This window comes from Rhinolophus sinicus, linkage group LG02, assembly GCF_036562045.2.
Source record: "Rhinolophus sinicus isolate RSC01 linkage group LG02, ASM3656204v1, whole genome shotgun sequence".
NCBI lineage: Eukaryota > Metazoa > Chordata > Mammalia > Chiroptera > Rhinolophidae > Rhinolophus > Rhinolophus sinicus.
Genome location: NC_133752.1, coordinates 79441627 through 79466046, shown reverse-complemented (window position 1 = coordinate 79466046; position 24420 = coordinate 79441627). Strand labels below are relative to the sequence as shown.

The 24420-nt window shown below is 34.8% G+C and overlaps 1 protein-coding gene across 13 annotated transcripts in view; it reads left to right on the top strand.

Moving 5' to 3' along the window:
- Positions 1-24420, top strand: part of FRYL (FRY like transcription coactivator) — a 236148-nt gene that overhangs the window by 123932 nt on the left and 87796 nt on the right. For 9 of the 13 annotated variants that reach the window (XM_019741013.2, XM_074324663.1, XM_074324657.1 and 6 more), the window contains 9 exons: positions 5202-5300; positions 6361-6462; positions 12596-12640; positions 15134-15237; positions 15445-15553; positions 17209-17295; positions 19851-20022; positions 20366-20498; positions 22976-23083. In XM_019741013.2, the coding sequence (XP_019596572.2) occupies positions 5202-5300; positions 6361-6462; positions 12596-12640; positions 15134-15237; positions 15445-15553; positions 17209-17295; positions 19851-20022; positions 20366-20498; positions 22976-23083 (959 nt within the window). The remainder of the gene's footprint in view (positions 1-5201; positions 5301-6360; positions 6463-12595; positions 12641-15133; positions 15238-15444; positions 15554-17208; positions 17296-19850; positions 20023-20365; positions 20499-22975; positions 23084-24420) is intronic. The other 4 variants (XM_019741016.2, XM_074324664.1, XM_074324661.1 and 1 more) reach the window with 1 other exon arrangement.

The window sequence follows — 24420 nt, the reverse complement described above, 5'->3', positions numbered from 1 at the left end:
TTTCATTCTCTTAATTATTTCTTTGGAAGAGGAGAAATTTTTAATTTTGATGAAGTCTGATTATCAATTTGTTTTTTTATAAATTATGTTTTTAGTATTGTATTTAAGAAGTCTTTGACTAACCCAAAGTCACAAAGATTTTCTCCTTTAGGGCTTAATTTTATCTCAGTGACGTTTTGTAGTTTTCAGTGTATAAATCTTGAACATATTTTGTTAAATTTATCTCTAGGCATTTCATATTTTTATGCTATTATGAATGCCATTGTTTTAAAGTTTCGTTTTCCAGGTATTTAGAATACTTTTCAATATGTGTATTTTATTTCACTTTTGCCTCATTGTACTGGCTAGGACTTTTCAGTACAATGAGGAATAGAAATAATGAGAGCAGACTTCCTTGCCTCCTTTCACATTTTAGGGCTAAAGTTGTCAGTCTTGCCAATAGGTATGGTATTACTAGTAGGTTTTTCATAGATGCCTTTTATCATATTGAGGATATTTATTTCCATTTCTAGTTTTTGAAGAGTTGTTTTTGAGGAATGAATGTTGGATTTTGTTAAATGCTTTCCCCCCCACCTCTGTTAAAATAATTATATGGTTTTTCTTTGTTGTTTGTTAATACATTAATTGATTGTTCAAATGTTGAATCAACCTGCATCCCTGGGGTTAAACTCTTGATATGATGTCTTTTGATATTGTTAGATTTTATTTGATAAGATTTTTTTATTGAGAATTTTTGCATCTATGTTCATGGGGGCTATTAGTCTGTGGTTTTCTTTCCATGTAATGCCAGTTTTTGGTTTTGGTATCAAGGTAGTGTCAGAAGAAGAGTTTGTGTAGAATTGGCTTTATGTCTTTCTTTGGAGTTGGTGAGAATACCAGTAAAGCTACCTGGCCTGGAATTTTCCTTGTGGGAAGCTTTTTAACACGTTGCGTACGGATCATGAGAATCTTCACGAGGGATTTAAACCCCGCCGTACGCAACGTGTTAACTACCAAATAATTTCCTTCAAAAGACATAGGTTTGCTCAGACTATTTCTCCTTGAGTGAGCTTTCACATCTTTCTAAGGAGTTTGTTCATTTCATCCAAATTATCTAATTTATTAGAGTTGGTCCTTATATTCCCTTATTTTCTTCAAATACCTTTGGTATCTGTAGTGACCACTTTCATTCCAAATATTGATTATTTGTGACATTTTTTCTTTCTTGCTGATCTGTCTGGCTAGAGGTTTATTAATTTTATTGATCTTCCCAAAGAACTAGCTTTTGACTTTATTGATGTTCTCTATTTTTCAGTTTCTATTTCATTGATTTCTGCTTGGATTTTTATTATTTTCTTTCTACTATTTATACTTTGGTTTTCATTTGCTTTTTTTTTTAATTCCTAGCTTCTTAAGGTGGAAGCTGAGGTCATTGAGACCTTTCCTCTTTTCTAATATAAGCATTTAATGCTATATATTTCCCTCTGAGTAGTTCTACAGTGGCAGCTCACAAATTCTGATATCTTGTGTTTTTGTTTTCATAAACCTCAAAATACTTTCTAACACCCCTTATGAAATCCATGGATTATTTAGAAGCATGTTATTTACGTTCTAAAATTTAGGGGATTTTCCAGAGATCTTTAGGTTATTCACTTTTAATTTGTGGTCGGAGAACATACTTTGTATGACTTGAATCCCATTAAATGTATTGACATTTGTATTTGGGCCAGAATATCATTTATCTTGATGAACGGCTCCATGTGCATTTGAAAAGACTGTATATACTGTTGTAGTCGGATAAGCATGTTCTATAAACATCAATTAGGTCAAATTGGTTGATAGTATTATTCAAATCTTTGATAACCTTGCTGGTTTCCTATCTACTTGTTCTGTCAGTTATTGAGAGAAGAGTATTCAAATCGCTGACTGTAACTAACTGTAGATTTGTCTATTTCTCTTTGCAGTTCTATCAGTTTTTACTTTGTATATGTGTATTACGAGGCACATAAATGTTTAGGATTGTTATATCCTCTTGAATTGACACCTTCATCATTTCAAAATGACCCTCCTTGTCCCTGGTATATTCTTGACTCTGAAATTGACTTTGTCTGATACTAATAGATCCACTTCAGCTTTCTTTTGAGTGTGTAAGGATAGCATATCTTTTTTCCAGTCTTTTACTTTTAACCTACTTGTATTTTTATACTTAAAGTATATTTTTTTGCAGGCAGGGTATGGTTGGGTCTTGCTTTTTTTATCTAGTCTGACAATCTCTGCCTTTTAATTGGAGATCACATACATTTAATATGATAATTGATACAGTTATGTTAAATCTCTTATCTTCTGGCTATGTTTTTTATTTCCCCGTCTGTCCCTTTATTCTCTTTTTCTTCCTTTTTTCTGCTTTCTTTTGATTGATTGAATATTTCTGTGATTTTCTTTTATCACCTTTGTTGGCTTACTCGTTGTAGCTCATTGTTTTGTCATATTAGTCTTATACATCTTTAGCTTACACTGCCTACCTCAAGCAATATTATACCATTTGTGTGTAATATAAGAATCTTACAACAGTATACTTACATATTCTTTCCTGAAAACTATCAAGGCAGTAAGCTGGGACCATCAAATAACTCACCTCATTTATTTTTTGTTTGTTAGGTGTTATTTCTTTTGTTGACTGGATATACAGTGTTTGGTATATCATTTCATATATTTTGTTCATTTTTTGGTTGTTGCAGATATAGGGTACCAATCCCTTTTACACTATCTTGGCTAGAAATGGAAGTTAGTAACATTTCTTTTATTCATATTTTATTCTATTTAAAAATTAAAAAAAAAAATTTAATTAATTTTTTTTATTGGGGAATATTGGGAACTGTGTTTTTCCAGGACCCATCAACTCCAAGTCGTCCTTCAGTCTGGTTGTAGAGGGCACAGCTCAGCTCCAAGTCCAGTAGCCATTTTCAATGTTTAGTTGCAGGGAGCACAGCCCACCATCCCATGTGGAAATTGAACCAGCAATCTTGTTGAGAGATTGTGCTCTAACCAACTGAGCTATCCGGCCGCCCCTCCGCGAGCTCAGCTCGGCAGCTTGTTGTCTTCAGTCTAGTAGTGGAGGGCGCAGCTCAGTGGCCCATGTGGGAATCAAACCTGCAACCCTGTTGTTCAGAGCTCGCACTCTAACGAACTGAGCCATCGGCTGCCCCTCTATTTAAAATTTTTTGAAATGAAGGAATTTATTTTCATGTTGAATCAATTTGAACTGTTTTGCCTTTCATTTTTAATATTGAATTAATTGACTTGTGATCTGTGTGTTCGTATGAATTGATTTGTGATATTTAAGTCCTATCTTTAGGACATGTTTTAAAAAGATCAACACGTAGGAAAAGTTAAGAATTTAAAATATTAATGACAAAGTGATTAACATGATTTTTTTTACCTGTTTTGAATATTTACTTAGAAATATTTGAAAATTTTAAAAAATGGGTACAAACGAAAGTCATGAATTATAGCTTTGCAAGTAGTTTATTTGAGTGAGCCCACCATCCCCAACCCCCACCCCAGTTTTTAGCCATGTGAATTAGATTTATTTTATCAAAAAGAAAAGACTATAATTTATAATACCATATCAGCTTTAGTCTATTATTATTAGTAGATGTACTCTGATTTCTTTTCCTAAAAATGGTTTCCATTACTGCTTATCCATGCCAAATGGTCATTTCTGCTTCCCTCTTGTCTGAAAATGTTTTGCCAGATGTTTGACTGGGATTAGGTTATTCTTTTTAAAGTAATTCATCAAAAGGAACCGGTTGATGAAAGGAAGAAAGACGCTTGACAATGGTCCATTATTACTGTGTTGCCTAATCCTTCTTTTATGCTGTATTTGCTTTTGTGGTTTATTAGTTTGCTAGGGCAGCCCTAACAAAGTACCGTCAATTACGTGGCTTAAACAAAAAAAATTTAATTGTCTCACAGAGAATCTGTTCCATGCCTCTTCCCTAACTTCTGTTGGATAACTGACAATCTTTGATATTCCTTGGTTTCTAGAAACAACACCACAATCTCTGCCTTTATGTTTACATGTGTTCTTCTTGTGTACGTGTCTGTGTCCAAATTTCCCCCTTCTAAGGGCACCAGTCATTTTAGGCTAGCCCCTTTCCCCAATGTGACCCCCTTCTAACGTAACAAATTATATCTACAACATCCTATATCTAGATAAGACCACATAATGAGGTATATGGGAGTATACGCTTTTGGGGGGTGGGGGCACTAAGTTCAGCCTGTAACACCTGCCTCTGCATGTAGAGCCACTTTTGCCTGGAACATTCTTGCCTCTCTAATGACCTCCCTCCCCTCTTTGCCTGGTTGGACTCTGCTTATTTATTCAGTATATGTATTGTGGCGCTGTGTGTGTTCTATGCACAGGGAATAAATGATCAAGGTGAGAAAAACTCCCTGCTCCTCTAGAGTTTATTTCTACTGAGGAAAACACAGTGAACTAGTATGTAAAATAATGTAAATGCAGATGGTGGTAAGTACAGTGGAGAAACATAAAGCAGGGTCAGAGGATAAGAATTGCTGAAGGTCTACGGGAGTTGAAATTTTAAATAGAGTGATTAGGAAAGACCATAAAAGCGATGGTGACGACTGAGCAAAAACTGAAGGAATGAGGGAGAGAGACACGGCTATAACTTGGGGAAGAGCTTCTTAGGCAGAGGGAGCAAGTGCAGGTGTTCTGAAGCGAGAACATACATGATGTGTTCTGGGAACAGCCAAGAAGCTCGCTATTGTAGCTGGATCCCAGAGCAGGGAGGCAGAATAGTGGGGGACAAGACCAGAGAGGATAATGGGGAGCCTTTGCAACATTTCAGGTAGGAGACAGTGGATTCAGCTTAGATGTTGCTTCCTTGTAAAGTTTTTCCATAGGGGCCCTTTCTTAGTGCTCCAAGAGGACAGAGAATTTCCCCTTACAGCTTCTGTTATACCACCTGTTCCCTTGCCTGTATTCTCTGCTTGTTCTCTCAGGGCAGGACCAAGTTTATCTAATTTACTTAACATTTGGTCATTTGGCACATTTATAGTACTATATTTCAATAAGAGCCTCAGTGAATTATTAACTAACTTGAAATGTTACAGAAAATTCTTGTAATCTGTGTATAGTTTAATCTAACATTTGTAACCGTTGTTTTTTTTTTTCCTTTTTATGTTATCATTTTACCTAGGCTGTTAAAAATGAAGTGAATGTTCCCTGTTTGAAAAATTTTGTGGAGATGCTTTACCAGACTACTTTTGAACTGAGCTCCAGAAAGAAGCATTCATTGGTATTGAGAAACATTTCAAATCTTTACATATTTAATTAGGAGTTTTAGTAATTGATTTATGAATTCAGAGGAGATTTAAGAGACGTCTAAAAATTGAAATTGTAAAATATCCGAAGTGTAATATATAAGGACAAATTTTACCTATTTTCTCCTGCTTTTTTAAAAACTTTCTATTCTTGATTTTACTAGCTTTGTATTTGATAGGTTTTTCAGACTTCATTGTAGGTATTTACCTGGCTTTATAGGTGCTTTGCATTATGTATTATAATATGGGGAAGGTTGAATGTACTCTTACATTAAACCACAAATTCCTTTATTTTACATTATAATAAATTGCATTCTTAAGTATCAGATTATTTAGGTACCATTGTCTGTCTAATGCATCTTTTCTATTCAGAGATTTAATGCACTTTTTTCCACATAACCGCCCATTTCATATAACTTTGAGGGATTTCTCTCTAAATTTTTACACAGCTTGGAGAGTTCGGAGAATTGGGCAAATACTTGACCACTTAAGATATAATAATAATATTAATAATTGTTATTATTTTTATTGTTATTGTTATTGATGGTGCCAGGCACTGAGCTAAGCGCTTTGCTTTTTCTGTCTTAACCTTAAGCCTCACAACCTTATAGGATTTGTATGATTATTATTCTCCACTTTACATTTTAGGAAATTGAGGCTTAGAGCTCTTAACATGTCGACTCTGAAGTCAGACACCTGGCACATGGAAAGCTGAAACTTTAATGCCAATCTGTCCTCTGATCCCAGGACCTATGTTCATAACTACTGTAATGGTTGAGGGAGTAATGGCTCTAGGAAAAAATAATAGCAAGTTCTAACTCAGGGAGGGTATGATAGATCAAAGAATTGTTCTTATTAGAAAATTTGCCCTTTCACGTTCTTTGTTAGTCTGTGAGATCATATTTCTTATTACAAATGGGAAAACTGCATAAAAGAGTTTTTCAGTTTCCTTGTTTATGAGAATCAGTGAAATACAATTTACAAGTCTAGTGCCTTTTCATGAAACGTGTTAATTCTCTTTTTTCTCTCCTACAGGCTCTCTATCCACTAATTACCTGCCTTTTATGTGTCAGTCAGAAACAGTTTTTTTTAAATAACTGGCATATTTTCCTACAGAACTGTTTGTCACATTTAAAGGTAAGATGTAACCTCATTTCTGACCTGTAAATACTGACTGTAATGTATTCACTTACGTATATACATTGAATAGTACCTAATAAAACTTGCATTACTATTGGTACATTTGAATAGTAATACTTTACCACATTCTTTTTCTTATACATACTTCATTCCTTGTAGAGGGAATCATGTTTAGACACGAATAAACTTCTGATTGGAAATTTGGTTTGTCTTAATGAATTCAAAATTGTACACTTTTAATGATTGTTGTTTCTCTTCTCTTAATCTGGCACTGTTTGTCAATAAGTCCCTTTAGAATTGCAGAGTATTAATTCATCTTATAAAACTCTCCAGATACTTATTTTGTGTTTTGTTTTGAAAAGATTCAGTAATGTTAGCTCAAGTATGAATAATATGAAAAAAGCCTTGACAATAAGATATTCCTAAAAGCACATTTAATGTAAGTATGCCCAGTTAAGTCTGAATGTGTGGTACTGGATCCACATGGATGTAAAAGCTCCTGAAATGGTTCTAACCTGAATCAAGGGACAGTTGTTACTAACATTATTTGGTACATCCATGTCTGGTCTTACTATTGAAACCAACTCTGTGGGATAGAAGCATCATTATCTTCCCAGGATGCTCTGCTAGAAGGAGCTGAGAGGATCTTCTCTTTTGTGGATAGGATAGGAGCACAGTTAATCACTGACACAGCACACAGGAATATTCCACATCTGCATGTCATGTGAATGCTTGATTTCAGTACTGTTTTGCTACGTAGATGAATATATTTGAATATTTGCTCACAAGTTATAACAAACAGGTAGACATGACCTTTCATTTCCTTCTGTTCCTCTAAGTTAAGGTTAAGACTGAAAACCCTATACTTTGAAGACAATGAAAGCAAGGCACAGAGAGATTAAATGACCTGTCTCTGGCCCTGCAGCTCATTGTGGCATTGTGAGAAATGGCACCGGCTCTTCTTTTCGCACTTCAGGAATGATCCAGTGGGCAGCATTACCCTACATGTCTTTTCATGATTTTATGTTAATCATTTTCAAATATGTCTTGATTTCTTACTAAGGTATACAAAATATAAAAGTTTTTGAGAAACATTTTTAGCCATTTTCTCCTAGATATATACATTGATATTATTAATGTTTGGATGAGAATTGATGTACTCTTTTTGCTTTATATATGAAAATTCCTAGGGCCAAATTAAGCTGATAAACTCTTTATGATGGACAACCAGAAAATAAGTTTTTATTTACTTAATTACGTTATATACTCTTTTCTGTCCTTTTTCTTATGATTCATACAGATAGAGGTACTAAAAGAGAATTCATAATTGTCTGGGTATTATGATTCTTCATTCTTTTTAAACAATTTTATTTTTAAATTACAATTTGCATGCAATATTATATTAGTTTCAGGTATGCAACATGCTGATTAGACATTCATACAACTTATGAGGTCTTCACCCTGATAAACCTAGTACCCATCTGACACCATACATCGTTATTACCATATCAGTGATTATATTCCTTATGCTATACTCTACATCCCCATGACTATTTTGTAACTACTAATTTGTACATCTTAATCCCTTCCCCCGTTTCACTCATCCCCTCGACCCCCCTCCCATCTGGCAACCGTCAAAATGTTCTCTGTATATATGAGTTTGTTTCTGTTTTGTTTACTCACTTATTTTGTTTTTTAGATCTCATATGTAGTGAAATCATATGGCATTTGTCTTTCTCTGTATAACTTATTTCACATAGCATAATACCCTCTAGGTCCATCCATGTTGTTGCAGATGGCAAGATTTCACTCTTTTATAGCTGAGTAATATTCCATGCTATCTGTATGTACCACTTCTTTACCCATTCATCTATTGATTGACACTTAGGTTGTTTCATATCTTGGCTATTGAAAAGAATGTGACTATGAACATACGGGTGCATATGTCTTTTTGAATTAGTGTTTTGGATTTCTTTGGATAAATACCCAGAAGTGGGATTACTGGATCTCTCTTTGTCTCCTGTTATCGCCTTTGTTTTAAAGTCTATTTTATCTGGTATAAGTATTGCTAACCCAGTTTTTTTTGTTTGTTCGTCTCCATTTTCATGAAATATCTTTTTCTATCCCTTTACTTTAGTCTGTGTGTGTCTTTGGATCTGAAGTGAATCTCTTGTAGACAGTGTATGTAAGGGTCTTGTTTTCTTATCCATTCAGCCACCCTATGTCTTTTGTTTGGAGCATTAAATCCATTTACATGGAAAGTAATTGCTGATAGATATGTAGCTATTGCCATTTTAGTATTCATATTTTTTTTCTTCTTATTAAAGAAGTCCCTCTAAGATTCCTTGTAATACTGGTTTGGTGGTGATGACCTTCTTTAGCTTTTTCTTATCTCGGAAGCTCTTTACCTATCCTTCGATTCTAAATGATAGCTTTGTTCTATGAAAATGATAGAGTAATATTGGTTGTAGGTCTCACTTTTTCATCACTTTGAACATTTTGTGCCAATCCATTCTGGCCTGCAAAGTTTCTGTTGAGAAATCAGCAGACAGTGTTATGGGAGCTCCCTTGTAGGTAACTAACTGCTTTTCTTTTGCTGCTTTTAAGATTCTCTCTTTGTCTTTAACCTTTACTGTTTTAATTATGATGTATCTTGGTGTGGGCCTCTTTGGGTCCATGTTGTTTGGGACTCTCTGTGCTTCCTGAGCTTGTATGTCTATTTCCTTCACCAGGTTAGGGAAGTTTTCCGTCATTATCTCTTCAAATAGGTTTTCAATTCCTTGTGCTCTCTCATCTTCTCCTAGTACTCCTATGATGCATATGTTGGTATGCTTGATGTTGTCTCAGAGGGTTCTTAAACTGCCTTCATTCCTTTGGATTCTTTTTTCTTTTTGCTGTTCTGATTGGGTGTTTTCTGCTACATTGTCTTCCAAATTGCTAATTTGATCCTCTGTTTCCTCTAATCTACTGTTGATTCCCTCTAATGTATTCTTCATTTCATTTATTGTATTCTTTATTTCTGACTGGTTCTTTTTTATATTTTCTATCTCTATTTTTATGTTTCCTATCTCTTTGTGAAGTTCTCCCTGGGATCACTGAGCATCCTTTTTTAACCAGTATTTGGAACTCTGTATCTGGTTGATTGCTTGTCTCCATTTTGCTTAGTTCTTTTTCTAGAGCTTTGTTCTGTTCTTTATTTGGATTGTTTCTTTGTTTCTTCATTTTGGCTCCCTCCCTGTGTTTGTTTCTATGTATTAGGTAGGGCTTCCAGTGTTAGTAGAGTGGCCTTATGTAGTAGGTGTCCTGTGGGTCCCAGTGGTGCAGTGTCCCTGGTCACCTGAGCCAGGTTCCAGGTGTGTCCCTTGTGTGGGTTATATATGTCCTCCTGTTGAGTTTTGATTGCTGTTGGCACATCAGTGGTTGGGATTGACCCTGAGGATGATTGATTGTGAGGACTGACTGTAACTACAGTGTAGGATCTGCTGTGCAGAGGCTAACCCTATATAACAGGATCTACTTTAGCTGGGCTCTGGTGCCTGCTCAGTGTGTCATTTGTGTGTATCATTTTTGGAGGTGTGTGGGTGGTGCTCTTGTGTGGTCTAAAGCTGACCATCAGGTGTATTGATTCTGGGTCCTCTTGGGAGGTGCTCAGGTGCAGGCCAAGGTGAGTTGCTGTCTGTCCCTGCCTGAGGCCCTTGGTATGAGCTACAAAGTGATCTGCATATGGTTGCCTTTTATTCTGGGCTTAAAGGAGCCTGGGAGAGGCTAAGATGCAACCTGAGGCTGGCTGCTGCTAGTGCTGGGCTTGGGGCTTGTTAGCAAGAGGTATGGCCAGACACTACTTATTTGGTGTTTGTGAACCTTACAGAGATTTTAGGAAAGTTTGTAGCCAAACTGCATGGAAAAGACGCTGGAAGTGACTTGCGTGGGCCCTCAAGTTGGGTGGGGCAGAGTCTCAGGGAATCACCAGAGCAGGGCAAATGTGTTAGCCAGGTTGACAGAGACTCACATATGGCACCCATGTGGGCCTGCAATCTGTGTGGGAGGAAGGCTCAACAAAGGAATGGTGGCTTCTGCCAATACTTCTGTCTGTCAGAAAGCTGCCCCTCCAGCCCTCACTCTGAAGCCAGATAGTTCAGTTCCTCTCCATATGGTGACTTTAGAGCTGCTGCCCCAATGCTGGAGCTCAGAGCGAGTGAGTCCGTCAGTGAGTGAGTCTGTGCGTGAGCCCTTTAAGATGAATGCCTGGGACTCCAGCAGCCCTCCATCTTAGTCAGCCAAAATCCTGCTGGTTATCACAGCCAGAAGTTATGGAGACTTCTCTTCCCATCATTGGAACCTTGGGCTGGGGAACCTGGTGTGGCGACCTCCATAGCTGAAATGGCCTTCCTGATTTTTAACTGCTTCACATGAGTGTGGGACTAGTCCATTCTGCCTCTCTGCCTCTCCTACCAGTCTGGAGGTGGCATCTTCTGTATATTCTTAGTAATAGCTATACTTTAGGTGATTCTCAATGATGGTTGTTCTGTAATTTTGATGTGCTCATGGGAGGAGGTGAGCACATCGTTTACCTACTCCATTGTTTTGACCAGAAGCTCAATTCTTCATACTTTTAATAAAATATTGTAAGACATGCATTTAACTATTCCTCGAAGGTTGCTTTGTTTATGACAATTCATACTTTTCTTTTGCTTGTTGGAATTTTTTTATATATCTACGTTTCCACCTAACATATTTGCAATTCTTTCGCAGTACCTTAACTTTTTTTTTTTTTTATCTTAAGGCTTTCATTTAAAATGCTGTATTTTCTTTGTACCCTTACCTCCTGTTAAATATTTCTGGCATATTGGCCATTTTCATAATGGCTGTGTCAATCTGCCAGGCTAAAGGAGATAAGAGCCACTTAGCATGACTATTTGGAATATAGTTGGCCATTAACCCTTAACTTACATTAAGGCTCTATTCAGCAGAAATTTTATGAATTGGTTCCTGTTTATTAGGTTTTAGATACGGTGGCTACGCTGCATAGTTAAGGTAAAGAGCTGAGCATCAGCGAAAAACTGTATTAGTTATCTGTGGTGACAAGTAAAACTTATTTGTTTTATATATATAGGAAATATTGGTCCAAGATAAAGGCCTTACCTAAATTGATTTTGTTTTGAGATTCAGGTAATCTCTTAATTTCAAAAAGAATCTATAACAGTTTTCCATTTATTAGATCTACTACTTCTTAAAATTAATTTTTATTAATATTTACTATATGTTGGATCCCCTAAATAGAGTATGTCATTTAATGCTTACTGTATCTGAGTCTGAAAGATGATAAATAATTAAGCCATGTTTAGGGAGCCAAAATATGATAGAGATAAGATTTGCATCTAAATCCATCCCGTTCCATAACTTTTGCTCTTTCTAGTCCACCATAGTACCTTTTAATGTACTATATAAGGAACGGTGCTGTACTGAATCTTTGAAGTCAATAGTTTAGTTATACTTCTGGGATATTAAAAAGGCATTATTTTCTAGAGGCATAAGAAAAAATATGATATATTTTTAAGGTATACTAAAATATTGTGCAATTTGAAAAATATTGTACCAGTTTTTGAAGTTGGTGACCATAAAAAATGGGTTTTAGTTCTGTAGGTCCATACACAGCATGAGAGAACATCAGTGTATTTTCACTGAAAATGTTAAATCTGTTATTTTTGTTCCAAACAGAATTTGGTAGTTTCTCATTCCCCTGTATTTATATCAACAGGTCATTATGTAAAGAATGATTTTAAAGTTTCTGAAGAATAATTAAGAGAGGAATAATAAGAGTACATACCATATAAAAATAATTTGGAGATTGTAACTTGTTTCAATCTCAAATACAGTGCTTTGGGAGGATAAATTAGATAGTTAAAAACTTAAGTATTTTCTCTCAGTTTGAGTTTTATAGGTGTACCTTATGATACCCAAATTATGGAATTTTTTAATGTTAGTGTTTCTGGCCACTGTCTTGGAAATTTCAAATTTCTTCTAAATAGAGACCTTGGTGAGGTGCTGTCTTGTTTTGTGCTTATTTTCATCTAACATGCATGTGCTGCATCTCATGTTTATGTTTGCTGTTTCACATTGCTTTATTTAGATGCCATCTAACAACAGTATCAGAAAACAAATAGAAACACTCCAGGTGAGTTGTGTCGATGTTACAAAGTAAAATATTGCTTAATCTCCTACAAGTGTGGCTTTTTTGTTTCTTTACCCATTGTTGCATTGCATGTCTAATGTATTTATTCAAGCCTCCTTCTTAAGAGAAGAGTAACACACAGTAAGAACATTCTACAGGTTTAATATAAATGTGGCTCCAGTAAGAAGAATTTAAGAGATAGAATGTTGTTGATTCTTAATCAAGATAGAATGAATGTTGATTCTTCATCAAAATCCTCAATTGTATAATAGTCTGTTTAGTAGACAACAATAATTACAATCCATGTATTGAGTTAATTAAAAAACCAAAAAAAAAAAGTCTAATTTACATTAGCTGTTATAAATGAAGCTTTAAAAATTTTTACAAAGGAATTTAAGGAGGCAGTAGCTTAGGTTTTGAATATGATTTTGATGCAACACTTTTTAAACTTTTATTGCTTTGGGTTTTAAACAGGTTTTTTGGTGGGGGAGGTTCAACAGTAGATATAAAGGGAAGAAACATTAAAATGATTGCTGCCAAATAGCATATTTGACTGACATATCAAAACTTTATTATATATTAAAGTTATTTAATATTTAACTTGAAATTATTAAATTTATTAATGTAATCTAATTGTGCACATTAGACCAAAATAGTAACTAGGGAATTGTATATCTTTGTTTAAGGCTCAGATCAATTTAGGATGTTTTTATTATTCATAAGTGATAGCAGCATGGTAGTGACCAAATAAACGATAATTGATTTTTATTACTTTTAATCTTATTTTGGCATTGTTCATTGTAAAGTAAATCTGCTTTGTAAACATAGTAGTCCATCTTGGAAAATTTGAGAACTAAGTTTTGTTCATGCTAGATACTTCAGCTGTTAAAATAAGATAATCCAAATATTTTATTAATTATTTATATGAGAATAGTTTTTATGTACAGTTGGACTTAAATATTTCAATATATAATCTATATGTTACTTTATATAATGTGAAAATATTAATTGGCGTGTACAGAAAACTAATTTAACTCATTTTGATATTTGAGATCTTAGATTTAAATGATAGAAAAGAAAGTTATGATAGAAAGTACTACACAAGGCTTGGTTGTTACATTAATTAGTAACATATATACATAATATGTTAGTTTATATGTTATATTAGTTACATATAAGAGATTAATAGAAAACTACTTGGGGAGTGTATTTCAAATTTGGAATCATTATGGATTTGGCAGTGGAGGGAGATTGATGTTGAGACTGACCAGCAAAGTATTTATATTCCATTCTCAAGCACATCAAATCTTTGTATAGAAATACGAACAAAATTGTATTTTCTAGTGGTTATCGTTTGTGAAAATACCCTCAATTGTTACCTTTTTTGCATTGTTTTTAATCATCTGTAGCAGATGTCCATTATTCTGTATCTTAAGAAAACAAAATAGAATGGCCAAATTACTTAGTATTTAAAAACTTCCTTTGGTTTGTTGCTGTGTAAAAAATAATTGTTTAGCAATAAGAAATCTCCCAAATGAAATGAAATAAATGCTAATTTACTGCAATCAAGGTATCCTACAACCCACATAGTTTGTCCTAATAAAGTTGATGATTAGCTACATTTTTAATATTCACAATTAAATCTCATTTCATGACTGATCATTTGAGAACTTTACTTTTTATAATAGCTGCTATGAAGTAAAGGTTTGTCTATGGAATTGTGATTGAAATGAAATACTTTTCTTATTCTAAATAATAATAGTTTAAATAATCTTCTGATGCCAAATGAAAAATTGAAAGTATAACGCCTGATACTTATTGACTATTTAACATGTGCCAGGCAGTGTTTCAAGTGCTTTTCACATAACTTCCTGAGTCTGTGAGGTAGATACCATGTTATCCCCATCTTAGAGATGAGGAAATTGTGGCACGGAACTATATAATGGTATCCAAGGATGGGGTTTGGCCCGTCATTCCTAATTTCAGAGTCCATGCTCTTAACCTACTGTTCATATTCCCTCTTGTAAGGTTAATGACTCAGTAATATTTTGCATTATTTCATAAATGCAAATGTCTGTAACAGTATTTGGTGTTCTAGAGTTTAACTGTGTATAAGTTGCAATGAATCACTGCCAAGATTAGTAACCCTTCCATCATTATGTCACTGTTGTTGTATGAACTGTTTATCATCAAGTAAGTTGATGTTTGTATAGTTTTGAAGTTCTTAGAAGTATTTTGCTATTTTGTTTTAAGAGTATAAGTAATGGGTCAGGATTTCCTCATTTACGGTTACTTTTGAGCTGTCTGTACTTATCACATACAAAATATATACTTAATCATATACAAATATATACTTACATATTTAAACCTGTGTTAGATTGAATAGAAAAGGGAGAAAGTGAGGGTTTTTAGTTGTTGAGAGAATATATTTGTTCTTAAACGATTGCAAGTACTTCAATAAATAAGCTTATTTTAATTCTCTTTTGTCCTAAACAGAATAAAGATCCTAAAATGTCTCGAGTTGCACTGGAATCTTTGTACAGATTATTGTGGGTTTATGTAATTAGAATAAAATGTGAAAGCAACACTGTAACTCAAAGGTGAGTGCCTTTGTTTTAAAGTGTATTTAAAATAAAATTTTAGTAAAAAGAAAAATATCACATTAATGGAATTTTAGTTAACATTACAAATGCCTCGTGAAGAAATAGGAATCCTCTTGACATATTATGAAGAATAGGAAAAATAGTTTGCTAATGTTCTATTAATCTCATTATCTTGTTGTGACTAATCTTTTTTTTTTTCTGTAGTCGTCTTATGAGCATAGTGTCGGCACTTTTTCCTAAAGGTTCACGAAGTGTGGTTCCCCGTGATACACCGCTCAATATATTTGTGAAGATTATTCAGTTCATTGCTCAGGTGAGTGCTTCCCTCATAGTATAATACATATGTCCATGTGAGTTACTACAGTAATCTGTTGTGGTAACTTGGAGTCTTAAATTTGTTGCATATCCAAAAAGATGATAACGAAACATTTATTAATATTGAATAGTGAAAGTGTGTGCTTTAAAAAGTAAGTATAAAAGAGTCTAATTATTTTTGTGACAAAATATATTGAAATCATTGATCTGTACACTTGGAGAAAGAAAGGAGACCCACAGGTAGAAGCCCTTATCCTTTAGGACGGGTCAACAAGGTGTCTCAGTTCTGCTGTTAGTCCACTTGCGAATTGCCTCCTGAGTATCTCGAAAGATTTTTTTGAAAATTGTTTTCATAATCTGCACTAACCTAGGTTCCTGGGTACAGATACTAGAATCCAGTAGAGCTAGTTGAACCAAAAGAGATCTTCCAAGGAATGTAAGTAGTTCACAGAATCACAATAGGACTAGTCTGAATGATTAAAAGATTAACTACAGCATTGGGCTATCAAGGAAACTGCTGCCTCTGCCACAATCACAAAGTTGCCAAAGTAGGAAGGTGCTTTAGAATCATGCTGCTGCCATGATCCCCACCAGTAAAATTAGATGTCTTTTTCTTCTCTGTCCTCCTCCTCATGTTACCCAGTTCCCAAAGATTCACATGAGTGTACCAATTGGCAGAGTCTAGATCACATCCAGAAACCAGTTGTTGCAAGGCACCCTGGGAAATGCCATTTTAGCTTTCTGGCCTCTGCAGTAAAGGAAGGTTTATTAGAAGGGGATTAAATGGGTCCTGACTGAGCAAATCTAAGGTTTTGGTCACATTCCATTTTGGGACATCAGCCCTGGAAAAGCATCGGTAGGGTTACCACCTCAACTTAGGAAAATGTTTTGATTCCAGAATATTCACTGTGTTCTCTTTGAGCTAAAACTATAACAGTTTAGAAGAGATAGTCCATAATGTAATTAATTTGACAATAAAGAAATAAGGAATATTTAAATAAATTTAACGCATTTCTATTTACTGGAGCACAGAACTAATGGTAATTAGGTAAGTATAAATGTGTCAATAAGATGAATGAAAGCAAATGGTGCTTTAGATCTAGTATTCAGAAAACATTTACATTTAGGTTTTATGTCTTCCCTAATCCCCTCCCCCGGGGTGGTACCCATTCCCCGAGATTAATCACCTCATACCAACACTCTACCAGAACCTAAAACCCCTCTCATACATCAGTTAACCTTATTTTTTTCCTTTGGAAATTTCCTTCCTGAATTGAGTCCTGTTCTTCCTGTCCCAATATGATCTCACTGCTCTCTGGGCCTGCTACCTAGCTATTGTCATGGGCCTCTCTTGAAGCATCATTCAGAGAATTCCTTCACTTGAATTTGAATATGATTTTGGTGAATGAATACTTAAAGCTTTTTCCATTGATGGGTATTAAATCATTTGATTATTTAAATATCCTAGTAGTTTTGTTTACTTGTTTTACCTACAATGCATATGTATTTTTATTCTGTACAGCTAGATTTATGAACTTCTTACGGGCTCAGACCTGTGTTGTTGCCATTATATGTGTAATTCGTAGCATGATACCTAACATATAGCAGCAGCAAGTTAGTAGGATTTATTATGTGTTGTTTTTTTTTTTCTAGGAACGTTTAGATTTTGCAATGAAAGAAATAATATTTGATCTTCTCAGTGTTGGAAAATCTACTAAAACTTTCACCATTAATCCAGAGGTAAAAAAAATTAATGTAGTAATATGCTATCCTTTCCTTTTTTTTTTTTTTTTTTAAGCACAGTTTCTGGAATCAGAACTCTTAGGTTCAAATCCCTAGTAAGACACTCTACTTCTAACTACAAGTTTGACCGGGGATGAGTTATTTAACCTTCTGATGACTGACTGAATGGTTTAATAATAGTTTCAAGCATGGCAGAAAATAATCAAGAGAGGAAGTTTTCCAGCTCAGCTGGCTTCCAAGAAGTCGTGACACGAGCTCAGGTTTCTAATACAAACAGAAACAATATAAATAATGTAAACATCAGGTTTCTTTAATAAATATCATTCATTCCACATTAATTGAGCACCTAAAATGTGTCAGGCACTCTTCTAGGTGTTAGAGACAAAAACAGATAAAAATCCTTTTCCCCAGATGGAGCTTACAATAATAATTCTTAAAAAAAGACCAAAAGGTGTTATTTTCTACTTCCATGGCCCCGTTTTTCATTAGTAAACTCAGTTCACTCTGTAGACACTAAATTTTCAGATTGTTTTAAAATTTTCTACAAAATAATTGCTTATCAGAATCTAATGATTCTTGAGAATGTAAAAAGGCAAAATAGGTATTATCTTTTTTCTTATGTCTTTTAAATTACTGTGCTGGTCTTCCTCATAATCCAATCCCAAGATATATATTTTTGTAGTTAACAAATGGTTGGGAAGTCATTGAAGCCTTTCATTTATAGGATTTTTAAGATAGGTTAATATTTATTTTCAGATGTTTCAAGTGAGCAGACATGAGTGTTTTATATACTTAATGTGGTTTTCAGCAACGAAAATCACATAATGAAAGACATTTGCTTGAACATCCATTTTAAAAAATACTTTCTTCATTAAGCAAGTTTATTTCTAAAATAAGTTTTCTCCTCATTGATACTCTCATACTCAGAGTATAAAAAGTGTCAATTCTGCTGTTTTGTTGTTATTCATTTAGGATTAGTTCGTTAGGATTATCTTCGGTCTGTATTTTCTTTTCAGAAATCTGTTTAAGCTTGTGAGAGCTAGTTTAGTTAAGGCCAGATAAAAGTATCCATTAATTCCTTTAATCAATACAAGCAAATTGCAGTACTCTGAAAGAATGAATAAACGAGGGTGCCTCTGTGAACCCTGGTACATTGTGGAGCTTTCCCACTTCCTTCATGCTGTCTTCTGTGACTCTCTAACGTGACAGTCTGATACTTAGGCTGAGGGCAGTCACCACAGTCACCAGTACTATGTCATATATAAAGATGAGTAAATTTGAAAACCTTAATCTTATTTAGATAACAAAAAATACAAAATGAAAGTTTTATTTTCTCCCTGTATTCCAGTGAACTGTCTTGCACTCCCACTGGGATGCAGTACCTGCTTTAGAAACCCCTGGTGTACACCAGACATAATGGCAGCTTGGGCTGAGATACTGCAGTGCATATAGAGGTCATTTACTGAGAAAGGAAACATTGAGAAGAGATCAAGTTTGGGGGGGGGAAGTGCATTTGGTTTGAACATGTCAGATCAGATCTCAGGCATCTTTTTGACATTCAAGTGGAGATATCAGATGGGTCTGAGGGTATGAGTTCAGAGAAATCGGGCTCTAAATTAGTGGGAGACCTGGTATGAATGGTAATTGACATCATGTAAATACATGAAATTGCTGTGGGAAATAGTACATAATGATAGGAGAAGGCAGCCTAGGAGCTTGCCTTGAAGCAATCTGATATTTAATATCCAGATAAAGGAGACAAAACCTAAAATGCGGGGAGATGACAGCCAGCAGTGGCCTGGGTGTATCAAAGGAAGGGCGTGTTCCAGGAAAGAAGGAATGCTTGACAGTGTCCCATGCTGCCGAAAAGTCAAATAGCATGCACGGACAGTGCCCACTGTTTTGAGCAACATGGTTACTAAAGAGTGAGAGTTGCTTCAGGGAAGTATTATGGGGTGGGCTTATTCCATTAAGATCACTGAGTGTAGTTCACAGAAATGGGATGCATTTAGTTGAAAGGGAAACATTGAAGATGCAAGAAAATAGATAATTGATAGTGTAGTTTCCCGAGAATGTGAAAGCAGATGGGCCTGACAACTGGGAAGACCAGTACCTCTCTGACTTTGACGAGAGCAGAGAGGACACAGGGTGCAGATACGAGTAGACTGGTGTGTGTTTTAGTGAGAGGTTGAAGAAAGTTAATTTTTTTTTCTTTCTGAGAAGGAGACAAGTCATCTGCTGGAGAGGAGAGGGGTAGGGATGGTAGGAGCATAGGAGATGGATGAGGAAGGATGGAGAAAGTTTGAAATAAGCTTGTACAGAGTGGGAGAGGCAGCTAACCTCTGACATGAGTGGATGGCATTTGGGAATTTGCTATTAAAGCAAACTCCAGTACCTGGACTCGTTAAACAATGTCAAACAGAAAGGCTAGTTTTCCTTCTATCCTCCTTTGTCCCATCACCCCTTGTTATTTGATGAGATGTTTTTAACATGAAAAAATATATATTTTCTGAAACTCTGACTTCATTATTTTGAAACTTTTTTCTCTGAAGAGAATGAACATCGGCCTCAGAGTGTTCCTTGTAATAGCGGACAGTTTGCAGCAGAAAGATGGTGAGCCACCAATGCCAACGACAGGAGTTATTCTTCCTTCGGGAAACACTCTTCGGGTGAAGAAAATCTTTCTCAATAAAACCTTGACAGATGAAGAAGCAAAAGTAATAGGTTAGTGTTAACTACAATAAATAAATTGCTGTGGGATGCAATTTAATATTCTTTTTTTAAAGTTCATATCAAATCTCAATGTACGTATTTGCCTAATGTGGTTATTCTGGTACACAGAGTGATACAAAAATGAATACATTTTTTATAATATCTATAATATGCCAAGAGTCTTCAGGTTAAATTTTTATTTTCTTACATGATGCTGAAATTCCTTTTGTAATAATAATAATAAGCTGATGTCATTTAAAAATTAATAGGCTTTTGTTTTTTTTACAGAAAATAACTATTCTTTATTTAATTTCTGACATATTATAACTGAGTTGTTTGGGTTTTTTTCCCCTAGGAATGTCAATATACTATCCTCAAGTGAGAAAAGCACTAGATAGCATTCTCAGACATTTGGACAAAGAAGTTGGGAGACCAATGTGTATGACTAGTGTGCAGATGTCTAATAAGGAGCCTGAAGATATGATTACGTATGTAGTAAATTATTTCTCTTCATTGCTATTTCAGTTTTTATAAAAGAGTATAGATGATTCTTGCTTACTTATTTTGTTACTTTCTCTTCTGGAATTCTCCCATATTGCCGTCTGCTGCAGTTGTTAATACAGTGATTCCTTCCAGGGGCTCAGTTTTATTATATAAAGTGCTTTCAAATCTACTAATAGCAAAAGGCGTCCTGGATCTCAGTCTGGTTTGTAGTCAGTGACAAAGCCCTACACTTATTCTATGAGTGATAGATAAATCCTTGTTACCCCAAGGTGTGTGTGGACATGATTGGTTTGTTAAGTCAAACAAATGCTCTTATTTCCATAGCTCTGATAAATAAACAAACAAAACCCTGAAAATCTTCTGGAAACCAGGGCTAAAAAGGGGAGTAATGCATGAGTAGTTTTTTTTCAAACTACCTCATCCCAACTCCCACCCTCACCTTTGTCACTGCTTGTCATCCCAGCATCTTTTTTCCTTATTATTAGGGAGTTCCTCCTCAAGAGAATATATTTTATGGCAATATCTTCCTTTATTTGCTAGGAAGTATCTACATATTCTGTACAAGGGAGAACTTTTTTTAGATATTACTATCTGTGTTATAGGTCTTAGATTACCAAATTGGATATCAAATCTCTCAATGTAATTGATAATAGTTATTATATACTAGTATGTACTAATATCTCTGAGAGTTTCTCCAATGTGAAATTTCTCCTGCATTACTTCATCTGGGAAATCTTTATTCTTTTCATCACAACCACTTTCCTCATTTATGTCAAAAAGTTTGCCCCTAGCTTAGATCCTCTGGCTGCATATGTAGAGTCTCCAACATAGCAGTGTTAGCATTCCCCGATCAGCGATTTCTTCTGGAACTCCATTAATGTTTGATTCAAATTTCCCTTCTAATGATAGCACTTTTTCCTTCTTTGCTCCATTTCAATCTTTGTTGGCCAGTTTCGTCTTTTGATTATTCATTTTTGTAAAATATCACTTGAGTTTATCACCGGAGAAAAGGAAGTAACACAACTACACACTTTGCTGTCTGTGTATGAACCAAATACCAGATGTACAGTGACCAATCACAACAGACTTTGAAAAAAATGATGTGATTGGTCACAGATTATGATTCACATCTGTTATGTGTGTCATGATTGGTGGCCTGAAGGGCTAACAGGGAAGCTTGTTTATGCAATTACTTACTGTTAGTGTGCAGTAACTGAAAATTGAACCATGCTGGGACTGGTATTATTTAACTAAATTATGGTAACTGAAATTCATGCATATTGTCACCATGCAGAGAGAAGACTGACTATATAGAAACTCTAAAAGTCAGTAGCAAGTCCATTGCCAATATAACAAATATGGCCTAAAACATTTAAATCATCCAAATTCTTTTCTACATAAGAATTATTTTATTAGGCCAACTGAAGAACAATTTGGATAAAATAAATTACCTAAAAGCCTTACTTTGAAATATAGACCCAAATAAAAACCAGTGTATTGAAAGTTTATTTATTTAAAATAAGTAAAATCGTTGAATAATGAGAAGATACTAGAGAATTAAATTGTATCAAGCCTCTGAAGGAACCAGATGATTTTCAAAAATTGACACCTTTTATTACATAAAAAATTTTAATATATACTGGGGGTGCGAAAAAAATGTATACAAGTGGACACTTTGGTCAACGTTGCTCAAGCAGTAGTTCGCCATAATTAGAAATATCTGGATGCTGATACTTTGAGCACCTCTTGTAATTGCAGCAGTCAAATGTGACTTGTAATCATCTTTTGTTATCGGTATATATTATTACAATTTTAATAGTTTTTCCTTTCTTAAAGTGTGTATACATTTTTTTGGCACCCTCTATATTTTGTGTTGTGTGTGCGTGCATGAGTGTGTGTGTGTGTGTGTGTGTGTGTCCGTGCATGTACCTTGAAGTAAAATTAAAAGACAAGAACAGAATACCAACAGTGATATATGAAAAAGTCTGTTTTCCAAGAACCTTGTTAGTAAATGATACTAAATAAAAAATTTTTTTGTTAATTTTATAGGCCTCAAATAACCAATATTTTGTTACTTAGTAATATCAATAGTTAATAATTATTTATTAAAGGTTCAATATTATTAAATTATATTTAATTGAAATTTATTAATTTGAAATAATTGTTATAATTTACTTAAATAATATTTATTATTTAAACATAATAATTTCTATGCTTGTTTCAAAGTTACTGAAAACCTTTTTTTGCTTGCTAACTGTGTTTTCCCCTGAATTATCTCTGTATTCTTTTGTCCATTTATAAACTGATAATTATATACTGGATTTGTATGTGCTCTTTTTATATTAAATACATTAAACTTTTCGGGGGTGGCACTTATTTTCTGTAATTATTTTTCCAACTTTGCTTTCATTGTCTAGCATATGTAATATGCTATTAAGCCCTGTTGTGATATATTTTTCAGGGGAGAAAGAAAACCCAAAATTGATTTGTTTCGAACTTGTATTGCTGCCATTCCAAGATTGATTCCTGATGGTATGAGCAGAACTGACCTCATTGAATTGTTAGCAAGGTAAGTGAGAATTACTGTTTGCTATGTTGGTTTTTATCTCTTTTGATCACTTTAAATTTTTAACACAGCCTTGTTACTGTTATCACTAAAAGAGTAATAGTAAAGACTTTCTTAATCCTCTGTTTGATATACTTTGTCAACTTCCATTTTGTCTTTTATGTTTTATTAAACACGTTCTCCCCACTCATTTTTAACTTTTAAAGTTCTTTTAGATTCCCCTACAGATCCTACTTTTCAATTTCCTAGTTTTCTATCAAGTAACATTTCCTGGGATTTATATAACATTATCTCTTAATGTATGGGCATCATCAGCGTGTGATGATACCCATTATGCGATTAATTATCGTGTTAACTCCTACAATCGTTTCTTTAGCACCTAGGGTGGTGACCAGCTCTCATTTTCACTTCTTTGTTGTATTGCAGGGCCTGCAGGGTTGAAATTTTTGTCTTCATTTCCTCTATTAGGCGTGTCATAGATCTGTAAAATAAGTAAATAACATGAACCAAACTTAAATGCTAGTTCCCAAAACTAATTCTAAGTTGAGGTGATGGCCTGTTGAAAACCTACTTTGTTGATGTAGTTCTCAATTCCCTAGATAAGTGGTCAGATAGTAAGTATTTTAGGATTTGTAGATTATATGGTCTCTGTCCCCACTATTCATCTCTGCCTTTACAGTGCAGAAGCATCCATAGACAACGTGTAAAGGAGCAGGCATGACATCCAGTAGGCGCCTGCCTGGGTTTGGCCCTTGAGCCGTAGTTTACTGGCCCTGCCCTAAACTGAAAATCAAGTGTAATGACTATCACAGAGCCGTGACATTGACTATACTGAAAGATGTCTATTGGTTGCTGAGCACTTATCATTACGTCTTAAGTTAAATTTGTGATGAATAAACAGTTAATAGACAGCTTCAGCAACCCTTTCTACCTCCCTCTTGAGAACAGCTAGCATTTCAGACACCATCCTCAACAGCTGCAGGGTGTGATCAGAGGTAGTATGGTATTTGCCTCTTTTCAGTAGTATGAGGAGAGGAAGGGCTTTGCTTTGAAACTTTGCACCAACTCTCTCTTAATTTTCGTTGTGAATTAGATTGTAGAGTTACAAAGTTCATGCCAGCATTGGGGAGGGAAAAGAAGTGTAATTATAATGTTATTCCTTGGGAAAGCAGTAAACAAGTACTCAGTTCCACTCTTCCTCCTCCCGCTGCAGTTTAACTCACCTGCATCTTTGTGGTGAGTTATGTCCCCCACCAAAATAAAATTGCATCTGTAAGGGGCAGGGAAGTATCTAGTGAAGGAGCAAACATCTGAACAGTGAATGACAGTTTGCTTTGCTT